The 22,528-nt window shown below is 35.4% G+C and overlaps 1 protein-coding gene across 2 annotated transcripts; it reads right to left on the reverse strand.

Moving 5' to 3' along the window:
* Positions 1–398: 398 nt before the first annotated feature.
* snx7 (sorting nexin 7) lies at positions 399–21,996 on the reverse strand. Of its 2 annotated transcripts, XM_088598324.1 has the most exons (10): positions 21,561–21,996; positions 18,455–18,637; positions 17,857–17,967; positions 17,403–17,567; positions 15,443–15,641; positions 14,802–15,001; positions 13,543–13,629; positions 11,937–12,041; positions 8,325–8,477; positions 399–2,367 (listed from the first exon to the last, which is right to left on the reverse strand). In XM_088598324.1, the coding sequence occupies exons 1-10, from the start codon at positions 21,687–21,689 to the stop codon at positions 2,293–2,295; spliced, it is 1,407 nt and encodes a 468-aa protein (XP_088454450.1). In that variant the 5' UTR covers positions 21,690–21,996; the 3' UTR covers positions 399–2,292. The 2 variants fall into 2 exon arrangements, with proteins under 2 accessions (XP_088454450.1, XP_088454451.1); XM_088598325.1 differs by lacking the exon at positions 11,937–12,041.
* Positions 21,997–22,528: the final 532 nt, after the last annotated feature.

Raw genomic sequence — 22,528 nt, forward strand, 5'->3', positions numbered from 1 at the left:
GTTTTTATCTCAAAGGATCCCGAAGAGATGTAGAATGTACTATATGTGGGTGCAGAAGGGGACCCATATACAGTACAACATTGCTTGCATTATATATTGCATATAATTTTGGATTTTCTTAGAACAATTCAAATTAATGTTTCATTTTCAGAGCTGATATGGAAGTTAACACAAAATAAAAAAGTAATATTAATCTATTATAAGAACTGAAAATGCACTGCATTATGCTCATAGGAAATTAAATATTTGCTTTGTGAAAATCTGTTCACAGTAGGAACAGGTACTACATTGTAACCACATTAAATGCTAATGCACTGTACTTCTAATTTGTTGTAAATTAAGGAAAAAATTAAGATTGTAATCATCATTCAAGTAAAAAGTCACACAGAAATCTCAGCTTTTGTACAAATGTTTTATTTCATATAATAGGTACATATTGGCTGAAGATGATGTTTTAGCGTATCAACCTAAAACAGTCAACAAAACTGATACTACTGAACAGAAAATTTACAATTTGCAGTAATGGTGGAATTAAAAAATTCAAAACAATAAAATTGGACACAGCTCAGTACAGCTGTAATACTAAGGAAAACACTTATAAATAGAATAAACCAAGGCCACTGAGAACAATTTAAAGAGAACAATTTAATATTTAATGTGATAAAACCAAGCCAATAACCCAGTTTTGTATCTGGTATATCATACAAATGTAATGTGGCTGAGGTTTTTTTTTTTTGTAAGCGTTTCATTTAAATAAACTTCCAGCGATTAAATATCAGCATTTAGCCATTCAGAAAAGGGTAAATGAAAAAAAAACATTTCTAAAATTCACCAAACAAAAACATACGTAAAAGGATAATTTTATCATTAAAAAAGTTTACATTGTATGTCAGTAACAGAAATTGCATTAGGTGTATACTTTTCATCCAAATTACATGCCTGAACGATCCAGGATTCTAGCTTTAAGGTAGAAAATGATTTTCTTCACAAATGTGAAAAGATAAATGCAAAATGTTTTCAGATGTTTTAAATGTGTTACTATGGTAAACTATTGCATTTTCATTACTTTTTTGACACCTCAAATGCCACCAGCTCAAGAAAAATGAACATCTTATCAGGAGATGTACATTAAGTGCTGTGTGCCTCACTTTCAAAATACGAAACCATTTTCTTCCTTTACTTTGGACTGCAGATTCAGTATAATGACGTTTTTAGCTAAATTCCCAGATATATACCATAGTAATAATAAATGCTCACCACCTAATGATGCTAAGGGATTACAAACCTCAAGCTGTGCAGCTTCTTTTTTTTGTAGCTATATTGAATACTCTGCTGGGCACCATCAAAGAAAGATAAGTATGCATCTATCAGATACATGAGAAGAGGCAGCTTTTTGATAGAGAAATCCTTGACAGCAGAGCAGTTTTTAAGGCCGACATGAATCAAACTGGGATTGTTTTTCTCTGATCTAATTTTATACGAATGCATGGATGCTCATCGTGAATCGTAAGATTACGTTCAGTAATTCTCCCCGTACAAATTACTCGGTTATGCAAGCCAACATGGACAAAAATTTTAAAGAATCACACCAGTTTAGGCAAAATGGTTTTGTCACATGCATTTATAAAGCAAGGACTTTATATATAAAATATTAATTAGCCCAAAGTAGGGCAAAAATCAACTCATGTATTCACAAGAAGCCCGTGTAACACAGAGGAATGGATTAACGGTGACCAAAGACAAGTCACTATAATAAATGCACAACTGAAGTCATGCATCAGTGACCTAGTTAATCTTACAAAAACACACACTGAAGTTTAATCACATTTTTAACCTAGCTAGGTTTGCTTACACAACTAACCGCTTACTGCTAATGCTTCTATTTTCTATTTTTCATTTTATTTTTACAAAGCTAAGGAATGTGTAGTGGGGAAAAAAAGAAATCAAGCACTACTTTAATATTTCTTAACGTTTTCTATCCTATATAAGTAGAACATAAATACCAATAGTATGTGCATCAGTTTTCCCCACAGTTTATTTGTATTTATTTGTGCATCTTTTATGAACAAGGCCACATATGTGGAACTGAGTATCCTGATCCAATGTATTGTGGCACTTGAATACCCTGAGGTTGACTTTTAGACAGAATTCTTGGCAATGCATTATGGTCTGTATTTTTATAATATAAAAATAAATGGGAGGAAAAAAACACACAATTCAATATAAATGTCCTTAAGTAACCTGGGGTACTGCTTTGGTCAGTTGTTAAGAGTGCCGGAGGCTGTCCTAGAATTACTCATCTCTGCCATTCTCCACACTGAGCTCATTTTTTTGGGAAATGAGGAAGGACTCCCATATGGCAAGACACTGCAAAACATGAAACAGAAATTTAGGTAGAGTTTCTTCATATAGTTTTCATCAAAAGGCCACCAGATCACAGTAATACAGGCAGTATTCAAAATAAAATGTTGATAACAATTAAGTTTTTAATTTAAGCACTTAAGAACTAAAAGCAGACATATATTAAAATTCCCCTATCTCTGCTTGTACTGAAAATGTGTGATAATATAGCCTTAATAATTCAAATTGCTTATTCACTTAAGTAACGTTTCTGACAGTCATAGCTAATTCAATAAGACAATATAATGCCATTTGTTCCTCAAAGAGAAAATCAATTAAATCTTAATGAAGCAGCAAAGGGAAAAGCATGGTTTGGCTTTGATTGACCCTTTTCTCCCTCCCCACTGAGAATGTTTAACTCAGTTCTCTTGGGGCAAAACAGAATTTAAGAACCCCACTGCAGTTCCCATAATAGGATGGCACTGAACAATAAACACAGAGATTGTTAAACTCTAAAAAGTGTTCATCAACTTTATTGCAATTTGGAACTTTACACCTTTATGTTTTCGATTCAGGCTCACACAATTCAGTAAAAAAGTTAATTGCTTATTGTGTAATGTAGGATGTGCAAACCTGGCAGGAAAAAAAAAATCATTGTTATAAATCAGCAGGCTTCAATTACCAATGACAGATCACTCGTTGCTTAAAATGCTTTTTTCATACACTGCAACAGTAAATCAAAACCAAAAATGAAACTGGTCTTTTTAATACCTGAAGCAAGTCAGACACAAAACTACTTCAAATTTAGCATCCAATTTCATTCACAAGCTCAGGTCAGTCCCAAGCTGAGTTATTATTTGTCATTTGGCAAGCCTTTGATTAATGTTTGTTCTGAGCCCCAATGCACTCCTCTGACACCGCAAGTTTTCAAGCTCTTCTGAATCACTGAGATTATGAACAGACTTGAAGCCAATTCAAAGACACTGCAGCTGACAAACTGTCACAAAGATTTAATCAAGATGGCAGCTTACCAGCGGATGCAAGCCTGATTCTGACCTTTCCCTTAGATGTTTCTGACAGTGCCTGCTAAGTGGCTATTAGCATGTAAGAAACAAACTAATAATCACAGGTTTGCGGTTCTTAACTTTGTGAAGAATGCTTCCAGAAAAGACAAATCCTAAAAAAAAAAATATTAGCTTGAATTGCTAATGTAGATTTCTTTCAATGATGCCAATGGAAAATGCTATGGGATCCACATATACTTAAATTTGAAATATCCTAGCAGTAATCTTAATATAAACCATGTTGACATCCAATAAAAAAACACATATATAATTTTCTAAGGTACGTTTTACAGTACATATACATAGGAAACAAGGATAAAACATGATCTGTTAAAGTTTCTGTTTTTTGTCCTAAGTGTAATACTTTAATTACCCATTCTTACAAGCTCAGCAGAGTTTGTGAGAACTGCAAATATTCAATGAAATGCAGCAATACATAGAAAGAGCCAACAGAAAAAGAGGAAAAAAAAACTGTTGGGTGACCACTTAAACCTCTCCAGATAATTAAATTAGACCTCCCATCTGTTGATATATTTTAGGCATACAGGGGGTTATTCATAAAACCTGCCATCTGGTTTACAATGGTGGTGAAGTCTGTTACATCTTATTCTGCCCCTTTTTGATTCATAAATAGGGTTTACTGGCATGACAGGTACAGTGCATTGAAGGAGGGCCATACTATCAAAACACAACTTTTTCTTCATTTGCATTCAATTACAAATGTTTCGTAAAAAAAAGCTTATACGGGTAAATGGTTTTAACTGCTGCACCACATACTTACTCAACAGCTGAAGGTAACAATATAGGTTAAATACAAAATATATGACACTTCACAGTCTGTCCAAGGAGTTTCAGCAATCACCAGTCCTTTCAGAAATGTATCAGATCTAACCAAACTTCAATGTGAGAAAGCAAACATTATAGGCACATTTGAATTGAGTGGAAAAACCTTGGTAAGTCTGTGCGAGAAAATTACACTCATAAATCATATATAGTATACACACAATTTGCCTTGACACTTCCCAAGAGTTAAACAAATGAATGCTGGAAACCACTATTCTTTCTTAAGAGCTGAGAGAAGCTATTAAATTAGTACAGTTAAGGCAGTAACCAGCTAGTTAAGCTCTTTAAGGTATGGGCTGGAATAAAAGCTGCAGACACACCCACCATACCCAGGATCAGGGCTGGCCCCTGGTATATGGCCCTTAACAGATCTCCCTTGAGTTAATTCTCTGTATTACTAAACTAAGCAGTTTATAAAGTGATTTATCAAGCCCCTTATATACAAAAAACACGAGAAATAAAAAAAACAGCATTGGATAAATAAAAAGAATCAATGCAGATTCATATACTGTATATATCTCAATTTCATTAATTAACAAACTTTAGTTAAGACTTTGTTTTGCGATTGTGCTATCTATATAACCCATGCCGACAAATGAAGAGTCTGTTCATTACATATTATCAGACACTTTAAAATACCCTTTAACAGAATTAAACTGCCGGAAATCTAAGAATTTTCCATTAGAATGAAATGAAAAATAAAGACCTACAGTACCTGTGGAGCTCTTTATAGTGTTTGATTATATTTGTGCCAATGCCATATGGATGCCCAGCTGCTCAGAGCTATTCAGATTTGGAGTTTCAAATGATGAGAATTGCACAGCTGGACACTGTACCTTGTCTTCATTAAGAATTTCAGTCTGCCAAGATTGGGTTTTGAGCTATAGTTGAGGCTTATTATCCAGGGTGTTATCAGAAGGATAACTGGATATTGCTTGAGGGTACTTCCTTACCCTCCACAACTGCATTACACCACCACTCCCAAGCCCAGCTTAACATGAACAAAAACAGTCTCTCTCTTATGTTCTTACATGCTACTGTTCATAAAGTGTTGCTGCACAAATTAGACGTATTATGCAACACTCACCCCACAGCTAAACATACATAAATAAAACTTAACATCTATCACTAGATTTTAAAACAGCACAATATGTGTATAAGACATACAATAGTTACATGCACCACATTTGAGATGTCAGCCAAATGCAACTGTAACTTAAGTCATTTCACAAATTCAAGAGAGACAGTCAGATGTTCACAAAAGAGAGAACAAAAATGTTTACAGAGCCCTTTCATCATCATAATAATAACTGTATTAACTGGATTTATTGCCATATGGTCATTCCTTTGCCACTCCCATATTAAAGGTAGTTAAAGTGCTCCCATGACAGTGCAGTTCCTTTCCGGCAATTTTAAAAATACAGTGAGATGACGTGTTTCTTTCCTCCACTAACCTCTTGTACACACCAAAACAAGGTACTGGCTTGACAACTATGCAATCGGGAAAGCCTCACAATGTGTAACAGTGCTACTGTATGGCTTCCATAGGAGAAGGAGATAATCAGGCTCTGAAACTGATATGCTGGTCTTAACCCCACTGAAACACTACTGGGATATGAAGACCCAGGCAGGAGGATAGGGAAGAAACAATAAGAAACTACTATTACAAATCTTTACTGGGAGATGATTAGGACTGAGCAAACATACTGTACATTGTCGATGCTGAAGCTGTGTGTCAGAATGCTTAGAATATACTCAGCTTTGAGACTGCTAAAAAGGGGGAGTGAGTGGTGGTTGGGGGATTTAGATGAGGAAAGATTGCCAGCAAAACCTTCCTCTTGCTTGTTAAAGAAGATACAGTAAATGTGCTCAGGAAACAACACATGTGGATTCTTCCCTGTTCAAAATACATCTAAAACCATCCATGTACCTTATACAATTCCAATAAAAAAAACTAGGGAAAAATATTTGAACCGTGAGAGTGATTTAGTAAAAGGATACTTCTCTTTAAAATCCTCAATTTTCTTGTTGCTATGGTGTCTCCATGGCAATCCCCTGAAGTTGGTAGCTCATACAGAGGTAACACATGCCGTATACAGTGCTTAATAAAAAATGAAATAAAAAAAACATGTGGAAGATGGGAGGTGTGGAGGAGACATGGTGAGTCATTTTCAGAAAAGTATTTTGTCTTCATTTGGATGAAAATGAGCTAGAGAGCTATCAGGATTCACTGAGGCTGGGGGAAGCAAGTTAAAAGTAAACTAAGTGTGAAATGAAATCAATGAGAATACCCATGCTGACCGGCCAAATGTCAAACCCCATCTACCTAGCCCTCACAGCTGCAGGTAGACTGCGAGATACAAATTCCCTCACTGTTGTGTTAAGTGTGGAGATAAATTTAGAAGGAACACGCATCTGGCTCACAAGACTTTTCAGTACAGGCTCTGCGTTCTTACTGTCACTTTAATATTCCAGTTCTGGCACTGTAAAAATATATATCCCCATGACCTCAAAGCGGAGCACTGCCACTGCCTTCTCTTCAGGCTAAGCAGGGCACATTATTGCAGTGACAGCTGCATACAGAAGAATTGCACTTCCTTGAAGGTTTAAGAATTCTGTGAACCGTGTGCCTAATCCAGGAATCTAAACGAGTATTGCAAAGCTTTTCTTTATTGGGGTCACTTCATCTTACATAAATCATTAAAAGCCTCAAGCCATTAATTGCTTAACACTTCAGTCTTACCTACCTATGAAATAAAAAACCCTTTGGAAAATATTCCAGCAGACATTTACAGTAAAGCAATCAATACTATCAGACCAGATGCCTTCTGCTACCTCTGTAGCACATTTGGAGATAAATATAAGTGTGACAAAGACTTAAAAGAAGAAAGGGTATATTTTATTGTGCTTTCTGACTCTCTGTATGGACTGTATATACATTTCTGAACTTGCAAAATAATTTGTTTATAGCTTCACCATTTAAAGCTAGCTGATTATATTTTAATTCTCATTATCCTTATTTAGGATTATCTCAGTTGCTTAGTGGTTGCTTGGGTATATAAGTATTATTTAAAAAAAATGCACTTTAATTTATTTACAATTCATACATGTACTATACGTATCTATACATCATTTGTATTGTTATGTGTACTATATCTTTCTTCAAATACACCTGATAATTCAAAAGCTTTAACCATTATCACATTAAATTAATACATCAAAATTGTCTCTTTTTCAAAATATGTCCTTGGTCATATAATGTCACTATCAAAGCCTTGTCTAAAAAATGTGTTGTCACACAATGTTGCAAACTCTCTGACATTACATTTTGTAAAGAAAATTAATGCCACATTTTTTAATGGTTCATTGGATTAATATTGAAATATTGAAACTTCTAGGGTGTCAATTTATATGGCCAATAAAATATATTTTATAATATTTTAATAAAATAGTTGCATAATTACAACCTAAAAATCCACTTTGGACATTAAATGTTAAATTACATGGAACCACTACAGCCCTCATGTGGTAAGTACACAAACTGCAGGTGCTGCAAGACTTAGCACTAGGATAATTGTACTTTAGTATTAAAACTACACTTTTTAGAAAAAGGATGTCTTAATACCTTATTACTGAATGACTGCTTGTTGAGTGCTAGTAAATACCTTACGAATTCCTTATTAGACTTTGAACTACAAAGGTTGTAGTACAGTATCATTTTCACATACAGTACAGTAACTAACATGCCATACTTGTCTCCCATTCTAAAGTGTAACATTTTTTATCTATACCTAATTATTACACTATGCAATTGATGTCTTACGAATCCAGCTGTGATATAGTTTGAAATGAACACAGATACTTCATTAAAAAAAAACAGGACAGTTTAGCCACTCTTTGGTTTACACACCAAAGTAGGTCACAAACAATATAAACCGCTGTAAGAAATAAATAATAAAAGAAAGAATAATAGAAAGAAAGAAAAAAGTTAAGCAAACATACTTCACTGAAACAATTCTACACCAAGTCTAGAAAAGTTAATGACAAAACTTGGTTCTTTTCACCTTCAAATCTCACCTTTTCATAATGATTAATATTTGTGTCAGCCATGTTCAGGAATGTAGCTTTCAGATCACCTTGCATACTTTTCAGCCACCTTTCCCAGTCTACTTTAAAAGCACTATTGGCACACTCCACTTTATCTTCAAGCTTCTCAATGTCTTCTTTAAGCTGAAAGAGGTGGAAAAATACATTGAAACTCAGTTTAAAGTATCACATTCAAAGCATTCAGAATTCCAAACTACAGATGTTGTGCATCACGAAGCAAGAGCCTCAATACTGAACATACCACATGAATGTTACAAGAACACAAACTACTATATTTCATAATGAAGAATCAGTGAGACTGAACTCACATTACTTCATTTAGCCAGATGAGTCAATTAAGAACAAAGTCATTTAAAATGCTAACGTGGAGAGTACTCATTTACTGTAGACATCACTGCATTCACACGAGCAAACGGTGTCCCACAATAGACCATGAGGACTCCCTTCTACCACCACCAGTGCGTAGCACCCACCTGGATGATGCGATGGCAGCCAAAATGTGCCCGTACACTTAAAACACATCAGCTATCAGCGGGGAGGACAACAGAGAAATGAAGCCAATTCATAGATAGGGATTATTAGGAGGCTATGATTGATAAAGGTGAGGGGGAAATTTGGCCAGGACACCGGGGTAACACCCCTACTCCTCTCAAGAAACTCCTGGGATTTCCAATGACAATGGAGAATTAGGACCTTGGTTTTATGGCTCTTCCAAAAGACGGAACCTTTTTTTAACAGAATAGTGTTCCTATCACTATAGTGGGTCATTAGGATCCACACACAACACATTGGTCCTATTAACACCTCTTCCAGTAGCAACCTTAGATTTCCCAGGAAGTTTCCCATCAGGTACTGGCCAGGCTCACACCTGCTGAGCTTCAGTGGGCTGCCAGTTGTGAGTTTCAGGGTGATATAGCCGCTGACAAATGACCATAAAGACAATACATGAACTGCTGCACCATGATTTGATGCTGAAATAGAGATTCTTAATAAAAGCCATTGGAAAAAGTAACCCGAAAATTCTAACACTGGAAAAACATGGTACCAGAGACCAAACACAGTGCCAAGACTTTTTCTATAGTGAAGCACAAACAGTTCTGAATCCCAGAAGACCATGAAGCAACTGAAGGACAATGGTCTAGACAAAGATTAATCAGTGGTTCAATCATTGTTGTTCAGTCTTTCAAATTGTTTGGTGTTTATTCTAATAAGATTCAAGTACCTGCACAATTTTTCCTCTGGCTCATAATGTGACATGTCAATCAATTCCATGTATGCGCAACTTAAGACAGCAGCATTATATACAATTTAAATGAATGATTTAGCCCCTAGAAGCTAAAGTTCCTATTTAATATAAGAAGAAACCTCCTTAAAATCATCCACCCCCTGACAATTGTGCTAATAAATGCAGCAGAATGTTTTTCACTACTATTAAATTTGCATTCAGGGGCTCAGTATGGAAAAAAAAAAACCTTAACATGCCTATCTACAATACAACAGAAAAAAGGCTGCCGTGTGTATAAAAGTCTGCTGTGTAGAACAGCAAGCTCTGGTCTACTGGAGAGCAGGCGTGCTCTACCTCATGTGGTTTTAATACCCTTATTTAAAGGGCTGTTCATTGGACATTATGACTGCTCTAGAATGTCACATCAGAACACTCCAGAGATAACTCTAAATGTTCATGTAGAAACAGACCTCCCAATATCACACACAATATATAGCGCACTCTGACAGTATTTGCGTCTTTGTATACTAATGCTACATGTGATCAAAATTTAACATTTTTCTTTAGAGTATATGGTTTATAGGTGAACAATTCAAATGATAAATATAATGAAACAGGCAAGTAGGAGACTAAAGCTTAGAATACTCAACCAATGTTTACCTTTGACTTAGCTGCCATCTAATGGATGTCAATATTATTACAGTTACTCACATCAAAACATTTATTAACAAATTAGACACCTGTAAAGCATACTGCTCTTTACTCACTCTTTAAGTGCTAGTCAATTTGTAGTATTTGCTTTGGTTGGTAACAAAGGTAAGTACCTGACCAGTCTATGCACGGGGGTTAATGCATGACTTACAGGAGTCTGTTTCTAGTCTTACACTTGCATACAAAAATAATTAGATTTGATCAAATAAAACCTCAGGTGGCACAAACTAAAACCTACAGTATGTATTAGAATGACAGTTTTGCTGTGATACAAACTGTATTACTCTGACTGGATTTTATTGTATATAAACTGATTGAGTATATTTGTGTAACGAAAGATGATAAGAAATGTGTTTTCACTATGAATAAGCTTAGTCACATCCTTCAGTAGAGAATGAAAGAAAAAAACTGCAAAATGTTAAGCCCAAAAAAGCTCAAAGCAATGTTAAATCGCTAAACTCCTCGTGTCCACACATAAAAGCAGTTTTTTTTAAATACAGGTCAGTACTTGAGGAACAGCCTTATTAAATTGCACAGTTGCTTTAACAGAGGACAAGGAAGCAAAGCCATATTAGAGGGAATAAGAATGTATTAAGAATTTTAGCATGGTATGATAAGTGCCCCATCCTTAAAAACCTGCAAGAGAGTTCCTCACAAATTCCACCTAATTTTACTGCACGTATTGTATACTGTAATTAAAACATATTGCCCCTGTACATCAGCCTATTATCCTTGCAGCTGAATCCAAGATGAAATGTCATTACTGCATAAAAATGCAAAAAAAAACTGCCACCATATTAATCCTTTATACACATGGATTTATCGTTGCATTACATAGTTTATGCATTAAAAAATAGAACACTTACATGAAAGGCAATAAAATCCCTTTATCCTTTTTGCTCTATATACATATTACTTGTTTGCACAGCAAGCTATCTTCAGAAATAATCTGTTCCCAGAACAGGATTAAGGGATCCTGCAAAACTAAAAAAAAATGCTACTTAACAGAGAAATCAATTTGTTCTCAACCTGATGTGGATCTCTCTTCACTGACTCGACGTTTTAATGATGGGGCCCTTAACATCCTGAGTTGGTAGCATTTTAAAGCATTAAGAAATCAAGCTCTCGCAAATCCACCAAATCAAAACTTGTGTGGCAATAATGACTCATTTAAAAAATATCCAGTGATTCAACGGAACAGTTTATGCCTGGAAAAATGTTGAAATGCTTTTGCCTATCACCCATGGTATATTTTAAACAGCATTTAATCTTGCTAGAAAGCCTGAAGTTTATGGTAATAGCACGGTTTAATAGGAAGCATTTGCTGAGCTTGTGCGTGCCTGACAACTCGTATCATTCATCCACTTTAATATCAAATGATAGGGATAGCAAATTTGATATTGAAAGGACAAATACAGATTTAAATATTGACTTAAACCTGTAACATCCATGCAACTCTGCTGGACAATTTAGAACAACCTGACAAGTTACAGGATGGCAAGATCACTTCTTTTAATTAAGCATCATACCAGACTTGGTTAAAGAAATACAAAGTTTTAAAACATTACCAACTCAAGTTAACATCAGAAGAAAGCCAAAGCCCAAGACTAAGCAGCTCTGCAGCATTTTCTATGTTCTCAGTGTACCTCTTCAATTTCACCATCAAGTTTCTGCTGCTTCTGCTGTTTGGCTTCTTCAGGGTTTTTGCCGAGGAAACCCCCAAAGACAAAGCTTAGATCAGAGTCCTTCAGCTAGTGACACAGTGAATGTGTTAATCATTAGCTGTGACAGTAAGCAATCCTGATTTTAAACAAGTTAGCATATCTTAAGCTGTAGGAAAAAAATCACTTCTGCAACATTTCAGTTCTTTAAATCATTTAAAACTTTTTATCCCTTGCAAGGTCATCTTCCCACACTGCTTTTCAAACACTTATTTTATTCGGTAAAACTGATTTTCTGTTTGTTTAGGGTACTGATTACTGCAAGGTGTCAGACTTTATTTAAAACTTCTCAGGAATTTTTAGCAAGAGACTGCTACAAATGTATATGCTCCAAAGCATATAGATACATCATTTTAATCGCTCTAGACAACTTTGACAGTGGACATTGGATAAAAACAGTATAAATTAACAACAAAAAAGAAAAAAAAGAATTCATTTTTTCTGTCCCAAATTACTTACAACACAAATTGTAACACATTACATCAAAAAGGCTGTACTGTACGTGTATGCACAGCACAATTTTCAAAACTAAATCTACAATTTGTGCTTTATGTTGGGCACATGGGCTATTGGGCTATTTTTAGAAGAGATGACTTTGATACTTCAAACTCTAAATAAAACCCATGTATAATGTCAATTCTAAATCATATAGTTAAGACAATAAACCTACTTTGACAGACAGACCTTTCTTCCTAAATGTAAACCTTTATAATGGAATAGTACCAAGAAATTATGCTGAGTAATGAAAGTGATTTTACAAAGCACGTTGAAGGCCTTTGTCTAACACACTTCAGTTTTTACCGTCTGAACACCACTCTCTTTCTTGTGTCACAAAAAGTACAGGTTTATTGGAGTTCACACTTTACCACACTTACAAAGAACTCAAATTCTCTTTGAAATCATTCCTAACTGTAGGCAGAAATGATCACAACTAAAATGAAGCAGCTAATTTCATTTTGTTTCCAATTTCTATTTATTTTGAAACAGTATCTGATCAGTCCAGAAGAAATAGCTTATCTGTAATTTAACTATACTGCATATTCTTCTTAGTATTTTATTGAATTTTAATTGTGCTTTTGCACTTAACTACTGTCCATTCTATGTTTGCTTCCTGAAAGAAATGAGAAGTGTGCACTCAATTCCTCACCATAAATGCCAATGTAAAAACCTCTGAGATGACAGCGAGATTGAATGTATCAAATATCAAACCTCAAATTTTATATCAATTTTGGAGTGGTATCATCCTATTGCCTCAAAACTATTATTTTACTGCTGACATAAGACATAACGTCAAAAGCATCTGACCTTCTATGACAGAGTGCTTAGTTTAACTATTTTAAATATTCAGACCACCTTTTAAAGTTAATAGATGTTTGCAATATATGTGTATAAACTTTAAACTGGCCTGTTTTAGAACATAAATACGTTTGTTAAAACTAAGAGAAAATGTGCGAAGACAGAAACTACTAATATTTATGAAGTGGCTAAAAGACGTGTACTACGGGAGAAAAAAAAAACATTGTGCACTTACTGAGTCTCTGTCTGACTTCTTATTTGCTAAAGCATCATTTTTTGCTTCATATTCAGCTTGAATGTTGTCCCGTCTTCTTAGTACAGCCTAAAAACTGAAAGCTTGTTAACAAGGTGAAGAACCATTAAAATCTGACAATATATGGTGAGACCCAAACTGTTATTTTGTAAAAAATTATGACTTCACAGCTATCTCTGAAGTCTGTAGTAATGTTAAAATTATAAACATATTTAACCCATAATGAAATACAATAAACCCTCAGTTTAACAAACTATAAAGGCGAAAGAGGTGTCCATTCGAACCAAAAACACTCTGTTATATGAGAAAAATATACACTATATACAGTATATGCTTTATGGATATGTAAATACTTAACGCACAGCACTAATATTACTTTATTGTACTGTTCATATAAATACACTGTATTGAGTTACAGTACAATACACCTTTGGTTTACTGGACTAACAGGGGAAAGGGGTGTCCGGTCTTGCCAGCTGTCTATTAAATCACCAATGACATATTTCAGGCTCATAAAAATCATTTATGAGAAAAAAAAGTCAGAAGTAAACCAAGAGTTTTGGAATGGTAATAGACTACTGGAAGCTTGTTCATCATATCCTTGAGGACCCTTGGGCTCTGCTATGGGTGGCAATCTGAGTGAGCCATCAGCATTTGCACACAGTAATAGAGAGATCCTTTCCTTGCTGATTTTAGGTCCTAGCACAGACATCTAGCGCTTGGATATTTTCAGGGTGTGAACGCCAGAAGAGGCCAGTCTCATCGAGACATCAGCCTTGTACAGCTGGGATAATATGATGTCTTCAACTTGGGTTCATTTACTAATTTCCTTAACGAATGCTTCCATCTCTTCAGTGGGTGCACTCAAAGCTTCACCATAGGTTCTTTTATTCACTATACCATAAAGTTATAGTGAAATCTCTAAATCCATCCATCACTGTCTCTGAAATTTCATGTATTGGATCGCAATTCAACACCACCCTTCTTTAGCAGGCAAAAACACTCCTTACCAGAGTTTGTCCATTAAATCCAAAGTCTGTTAAAGGGAGGGTTTACTGTAATTTAAATAAACATCTTCTCCTTACAGTTTCTGCCAAAATCTGTTTAAGTAAAACCAACATCGCACACCTAGTTCCTATTATTTAAGTTCCCTTGATGGGATTCCCTTAAATACATTTAATGATGTGGACTGCCTTAAGAGTTTAATATGCAAGACGTGTTTTTATAAACAAGAAACATACCTTTAAGGTCTCTGCACAAAGAACATATTCATGCAGAACTGGAACCACATTTTCAGACAGTGCATTCACTTGCTCCTCAGTTTCTCTGCAGCATTTGTCGATGCAGTTAGCCATATCTTTAAGAGAATCCCCAAGTTCTACTTCAGATCCAGACCACAGCATATAAACTGGACCATATTCCTTCATCTCCTCCAAATACTCTGAAAGAAAATTGACCATGAACACCGTGTTGGTTCAATTTAAAACACTGCGCCAAAATGAAGGGAGAGTTGCATTACTTGCTACTATGGAGATACTCAGAATGTAGAAGTGGACAAAACCTAGCATAAAAACTTCAATAAAAATAATTGGCTTTGAATAAAAGGCCATCACAGAATGTTTGATAATACACTGAAGGTAATGTTACTTAACAACACTTGCATTTTTAGAAAGGATTTACAGATGTTTTGTCCACAGACATTCTAACATTACTAAAAAGATTGTATTATGAAAGATATTAAAAAGACAATGAGTTGGCAGATGACTCTAAAATGCATTTCTAAAAGTATGTTCAAACTCCCAAATGTCCCAGACTGAAACACAGATCTGCCTTTATTAACCTGCTATGATGGCTTATATGCGATTTAATATTTTAGCCATACCTTTCTGTTCTTTGGCAATTCTTTGTGTAATTTTATCCAGCACAATCATCTTTTGACTGAACGTCTCAACGTAATCACCGATTGCTGTGAACTCCTCTGGTCGATTCTTAACACCTCGTACCGAGGCAGCAACTGCCCGCACAGTTTCTCCTACCCTGCTTAGGATGCTAGGGCCCTGCTTTTTGTGAGAAGTCAGCTCCTAGAAAATAAGAACATTTTGAAAAACAAAGAACAGTTCATTAACAAAGAAATGATGGTACCCAATACATTTAAGAATACCCAGGACTTCTTATAAAAGAAATTCAAGCAGAAAGGAGCATCTCTACCAGCATGATAATCAGTTTTGATACACTGAAATAAATCAAGGATTATAAATAGTGATTATGAAGAATGTAGTATCTCATTGTCCTTCGGGAAATTAAACAAAAATGTAATCACTACAGACAAGCAAAATTTACTAGCAAGAAATACGGGTGAACAGGTAACACTGGCTTCATCTTAATGTCCTGCAAAGATGTACCTGAATTCAAACAAAATCAAAACAGAGGTGATCAGAGGATTTGAAAATACTATTAAAAGGGTTAGAATTAGCAATCTTACAATAAGCATTTGCTATTGCTAATACATACCTAATAGAGGAACAAATAATGTTGTCATTATAATAACAATACTTATTAGCAGGAAAATATGAAAAATGCAAATATAAATAGGTTCTGAATTTTTGAACTGGCTAGTGAGATGAAATGGCTAATTGAATTCACCAATGTGTGTTCAGTCAAATTGTAAATATCCAAGATTTATCAATCAAGTGGCAATTCTGATTACGAAGAAATACTCTAAGAAGTGGGTCACTTTATAAATCATAAAACCATTATTATCTGATTCATAATCAAGGTACCAATCAACAACAGTGAGTTTAAAGCCATACTCAATGAGGCACATTTTATAATTAATGTATCAACTTCAATATTTCCAAAACATAACTCTTGACTGTGGACCACATTCTTCAATATAACTAAATTACAATTCATATTTTTTTAATTAAAAATGGGACATGTTTGTCAAATACTTCATTAAGAAAACAATGACTCAGTCTTGCTACATGTTTGAAATCAGCACTGATAATTGACTGCAAAGTAATTTTTCATTTGTAAATTATCAGTGGGTTTTTTTCCCCAAAAACTTGTCCACCTTCCAGTTTGAAATTCTCTAAACGTAATCAAAATGGTGAAAAGATCAAACTTCATACCAGCACAGGAAGGATGAAAAGCTAGCACATTATCCCTAAAATGTTCAATGTCAGAGCCTTTCACTTTTCTTACTCATCACAAAGCAAGGTCACAGGTGCAAGGCGATCTACAGAGCTCACTGTACCATGATGAGGATATCAGGGTTGATTCAAGTCTCTCGACTCCTGTAGCATTATAAAAACCACAGTAAAAGCGACTGCTTGGGAAATCCCAAGCTAAGATGATCATATAGCTCCATAATTCCCGGGACATTTGGAGACAGTACAAGGTTTTAAATTGTCCTTAATGAGCCATTTTACTTTTCCTGCAAGTGTCCAGACTGAATGATCTGTACTAACAGATGGCTGACACCTTTGACAAACTGTATACATGACTGACAAAAAAAAAAGAAAAATAATAATAGAATTAATAATAATAATGAAACAAATAATTGATTTTCTTCTGAGAATTAAGAGACTCTGCTCTCAGGGTGATCACCTTGACAAATCCATAATAATTGAAGGGTCAATGTCTCAGATTTTTATATAGTCACTCTAGACATGCTCAGTTGATAATGTCAGCGCTCAATGTGAACCACTATTTTTAATGATTAAGCCACTATGGACACATTAAATGCACATCTTTAAACTCTGCAAAATCCATTTCACCCTGCGCTACTTAATGCTGAATGGTAATAAAACTCTGACTTAAGTGTATCAATGTAATCTTACCTCGGCTTGTGCTGTGAGAAAAAATTTGAAGTCTTCATCACAAGAGAGAAGAGGATGATCTGCAATTTTGTTTAAGAATCTGTGAAGTGCTTTCCTGCGCGTCTCAATGAAATCTTCATTGAATCTTTCCATCATTCCCTTTACGATAAACTTCTCTGGCAGTGGCTAAAAGGAAAAAAAGATACAGTCATCCAAAAAAGAAGAGCACGCTTAGATCTTTAGCCTTCTTCCTAAAAAACAAACCCCCCCAAATTAAATATTTTACTACTCTAACAATGTTGCAGTCTGCATATGAAAGTGCTTTATTTATAGAACTTAGTATTAGTGAAAAAAGGTTCATTTTAAAGAATAATAAAAAGCTATCAAAAACAAAGATGTTTAAATCATATAATAATAATAACAACAATAATAAGCTCTGGTTTAACAGTTTAGGAAGTTAAAGCATATCGCATACATGAATGATTAAAGTTGGATACTTCTCCTCCAGTTTGCCTTTTAACCAAAGAAAATCTTGATAGCGTCTGCGGACTTCATACTCACAAGAGTCAAACTCACTACGAGTGGTCTGAAAGAAGAAAGTAAAGGTTAGACAAAAAACAATGTTTTCAATTAATTTCTACCGATTTAACAGGCATTACACTAGTTAGTCTGCCGAGTTATATTACAAATTCAGGTTGCTTTGAAACCATTCACATTCATTTTTAAAGCAGGGAACTTAACTAATGTTTTTTTGATAGAACCGTTTAAGGGTAACATTTGAAAGATGATAGCAACTATGTATGTTAATCATACAATTATGATAAAAAAACATGGGATTGGACTTTACATCTATATGAAAATGTGTATGTATTGAAAAAATATGCTTTAATCCTGTGTTACAGATAATACACATTAAATGTTACAAAATCTAAAACAGTCAAGACAGGAATAACAGAGAAACCCCCAATATATTCTCTAAATTTTTAAGAAAAAGCCACTGAGTTCTTTCTTGTTATGGCACTTTTTAGTTCCTCCTATAAAACACCTGAAGTTCAGCACCAAATCAATCTTACCTTAGTTGAAATCTTGTATGTAATGAAGGTCTCTATAGCTGTCACATGGCTCTCAGGGCAATCCACTGTAATGAATATATCTTTAGTGTCTGGCTCTTCCTCAAACTTATACTGATTAATCATGGATGAGGGGGATGTTGGCATAGAAGCATTGAAGGAGCTGCCATCTGTCAAAGTTGTATCCTGAACATGTAAAATACCATTAAAAAGATTCAGTAAAGGGTTACAGACAAATTGTAGGCAAACTTTATTTGAAAAGAAAATTATACAGCAAATGGAACTTTTGGGTAACAGGCCTCTGACACATATATGACAATAATGAGATGCCTTCTACGCCCAAATCTGTCATAAAAGACAATCTAGAGCAGACCATTTCAAACTGTGGTCATTCTAATCCACTTACAGATTTCCTACAAACAGCTCCTTAATTAATTAGTTGATGATCAGTAAGATCAATACATTAACTGAGTAGCTGGGTATATCACTATTCTGGAATGGAGTGGACTGCGAGCATCACAAGTTGAGGAGGCCTTGTACAGGACATCTACTGTATGTAGGTTTGGGTCATCAAAATGGAATTAGTGGGAATTACTTACACCCTGGGAATGCTTTTATGCTGGGAATGCTGGGGATAAGTGTTTTTTGATAGCTGGGAAAAGATTTAGCTACCCAAACTTTTAGTTAATTTTTACTACTATTGAAATAGTTGTCACAAATCTGTTCACTAATTCTTTGGTCTTGAACACTCATACATTGCACTGTGGTTAATGACTCTGTCCTCCTTCCAATACCATCTCTTTACCTTGTGCTTTTGTGCGAGATACTGTAAGAGAGCACCTTACAGATAGGGAAATGTGCTCAGTGTTGTTCAAGTTCACTCATATACAGGTATATGGTATAACAAAATGCGATTTAGCTAGCTCTCAGACATACTGTAGGTAGTACAAAGAAAAAAAAACAACAATACAATTGTATAACAAAAGAAAGGCAGAGACAACAGGCAGTGTGCAAAAAACAACAAAAAGGTAACAGGTTATGTGCAAAAACATGCATCAACAGAATGAAATAAAGGGATAGAAATTATGGGGAGTGAGCTTTTGACATGTATGGTAGAGGTAGATTTTCAATGTGTGTTTGGGTTTTTGGTAAGAAAGAAGGCACTGTGAGGTTCAGATCATAGGTGAGAGCGAGAGAGGCTGGGAGTTTAATAGTTTGATAGTGCGGGGGTAAAAACTGTTTCTGAGTCTGGTAGTGCGGACCCGAATGCTCCGGTACCGTTTTTCAGATGGTAGCGGATCATATAGTCTGTAGCTGGGGTGTGTGGGGTCTTTGATGATGCTTAGAGCTTTCCTCAAGTACCGTCTGTCATAAATGTCCTGTATAGATGGGAGGGCAACCCCAGTGATGGACTGGGCAGTTTTCACCACCCGCTCATATTGCGAAATATGAGGTGATTAATGACAAAGTAGACTTTACAGGGGACCAAAGAAGAAACCTAAAAAAAAAAACTTTAAACTCTCTGGTACCCTGGGCAAAAAGTCATATTTTGCATTAATAAACTACAAATACATGTGGCACTACAAAATTTAATTGAATGCCCTGTTTCAATTAAAGCTGTTCAAAAGAAAAAATAAATCCTATAATTTCTTACACCAATGAAGAATAGTATGTTTCAATTGAAACACCAGCTGAATTCTTAAACAACACCCTTATAAATGTTTCAGGGAAAATGGCTGGTGTTACATAAATATGAAGTTTCCATATATTTTCAATTAATGTACTGTATAGGACTGATGGACTTTCACGATTTTTGGCGTCTAAATATTACAACAAACAATTATCTATTATTCCTTTTAATACACATATTTCATACTTAACAGAACTGCTGCTGATTATTAGTACTAACAATATAATGCTAAAACACCTTAAAATCATGTAATACACCCACTACCACATTTTGTTTTCTTCTGAATGGATATATGCAAACACGTTTCACTTTTAGCACTGACAGTCAAAACTTTACAGGACTTCTGGTTTTTACATAACTTTGCATTGTACAATAAACGCTTTCTTCCTATTCAAATTCTGAATAGCTACAGTATGCAAACAAGCCGTACAGTGCGGGGTATACTTCAATCATTGCTTTTATAATGACATCCCCTACAGCAGTAACAAAACACGGCGACTGCCTTGTCAGCAGTCGGCAAAGCAAAATCCCCTCAACAGTGATTCGCTTGAAACCATAAGAGGAAACAATCGGTATTTAATGAGTCAAACAGTGCATGACCACATTCAGACCATGGCAAATATTGTGTAGCACGACAGTACTTAGTTATAATGCTTGATTAGTACACAGGCTAAACCCAATTTGCCTTTCAACTTTAAAGCACAAGAAAGGTGACAGTGTCAGAACAGCAAATAATGCTTTCTGGAGAACTTACAGTATTATATAAACTTTTTTTGTTTTATGAACTGCGATACAAAGTTGATCACTGTAAAGTAGTTCTGCTAACATACCCTCTAACGCGTGCCAATAACTGCAATAAAACTATACAAATCACAATAAGGGATCGACAGAAAGTTAACAAGAAACTGTACATGTGTTTGAATAAAAAAAAAACGAGGCTCCCACTGCTTTCTCACTTTACTGTTTTTACATTGTACAGTATGTAGTATGGGTGAAGAATGTAATCTATTGCTGATTTGTTCCTTCTATGAAGAGTTCAAAATTATTGGCAAGCACTCTCACTCTCCTTGCGCCTGACACAGAACCCGAGCTTTTGAACTTTGATACGCCAATAAATCTAAATATGCGCTTGTCTTGCATCTGCCATTTTTACGTGTTATTTTTAAGCCATACCAAGAAGTGAAGTCAAACCTGGCATCGTGAATCTACAAGTGGAGTGTAAACAGTTCTTTCTCGCAAAAACATTTGAACCTCGTGAAATGTCTAAAGCAACTTTGAACGAATTAATCTTGGTGCACCGTCAAAAAAAACGCGCAGCCTAGTGAAACCACGTAGCAAATTCCCGATGCATTCAGCTCTTCACGGGAACTTTTTTTTTATCTTGTCATGGAAAACAGTCTCTTATTACCCTTTTCTTACCTTGCTGAAAACCTCCAGGTCCTCATCTTCATCTAAATCTAGCATTTGCCTGGAGAAATCCGGTGCAGCTTTGGCAAAAGTGCTACATACAGCGGAATCTGTTGCAGTTTCACTGTTCAAAGTATCCATATCAACTCCCCTGCAAACTCCGGACAACCCAGCAAGGTATTCAGTTCAGTTCAGCGGCAAGCACTGCAACTCTAGCCTCCGCCTGGAAAATCAGATTCTCACTGCGCAACAACGGAAATATCGCAGACAGGAAAGACTGCAATCTCCGAGAGAGAGAAAAAAACACAACCAAACGTGGGAATCGAAAGTGTAACTGGTTAAAAAGAACGTATGATTTTTAAAAAAACAAAGTTTTTGTTGCGATTATCAGTTTATAGTGCTTTGTTATTAAATTGTCATCATGAGCTCAAGGCCTCCGGTGGACACATGACCGCACCTGTAGTTCTTAAGATTACGTGATAATATGCCTGACAAACAGGTTAGACGACATTCACAAGAGCTTCAGAAAAAGATGCGGGCAACCTAGTTATTTTCGAAGATTTGCCATAACACTTTTGTCTAGTTTGAAATCGGGAGGCAACAGAGTTTAAAGTCGTCGGGGATAGTATAGAGACAACGACATGGTCACATCTGTAGATAAAGTTAACACATTTAGCGCAAACACATTTGTGTACACACACGTTTCCCAAAGAGTGCGCGGACATACCGTACTGTACATGGTATACAAAACAAAACATCAGCAGTACGGATTCAAATGAGCAATTCATAACATCAACAGAAAAGGGACAACTCATAACAAAGCAGTTGTTTCACCATGGCCCATATGAAGAGAAGGTCTAATTTTTAATCTCTGAATAACTTTTAAATGGTAAATCATTTTTTTGTGCAGTTTCCCCCCCTTCGTGCTAGTTGACCTCTGACGTTTTAGTGCGTAGGTAAAATATCCTTTTTCATGTTTA

Source organism: Lepisosteus platostomus, chromosome 11 (genome assembly GCF_059453375.1).
Source record: "Lepisosteus platostomus isolate fLepPlt1 chromosome 11, fLepPlt1.hap1, whole genome shotgun sequence".
NCBI classification, from domain to species: Eukaryota; Metazoa; Chordata; class Actinopteri; order Semionotiformes; family Lepisosteidae; genus Lepisosteus; species Lepisosteus platostomus.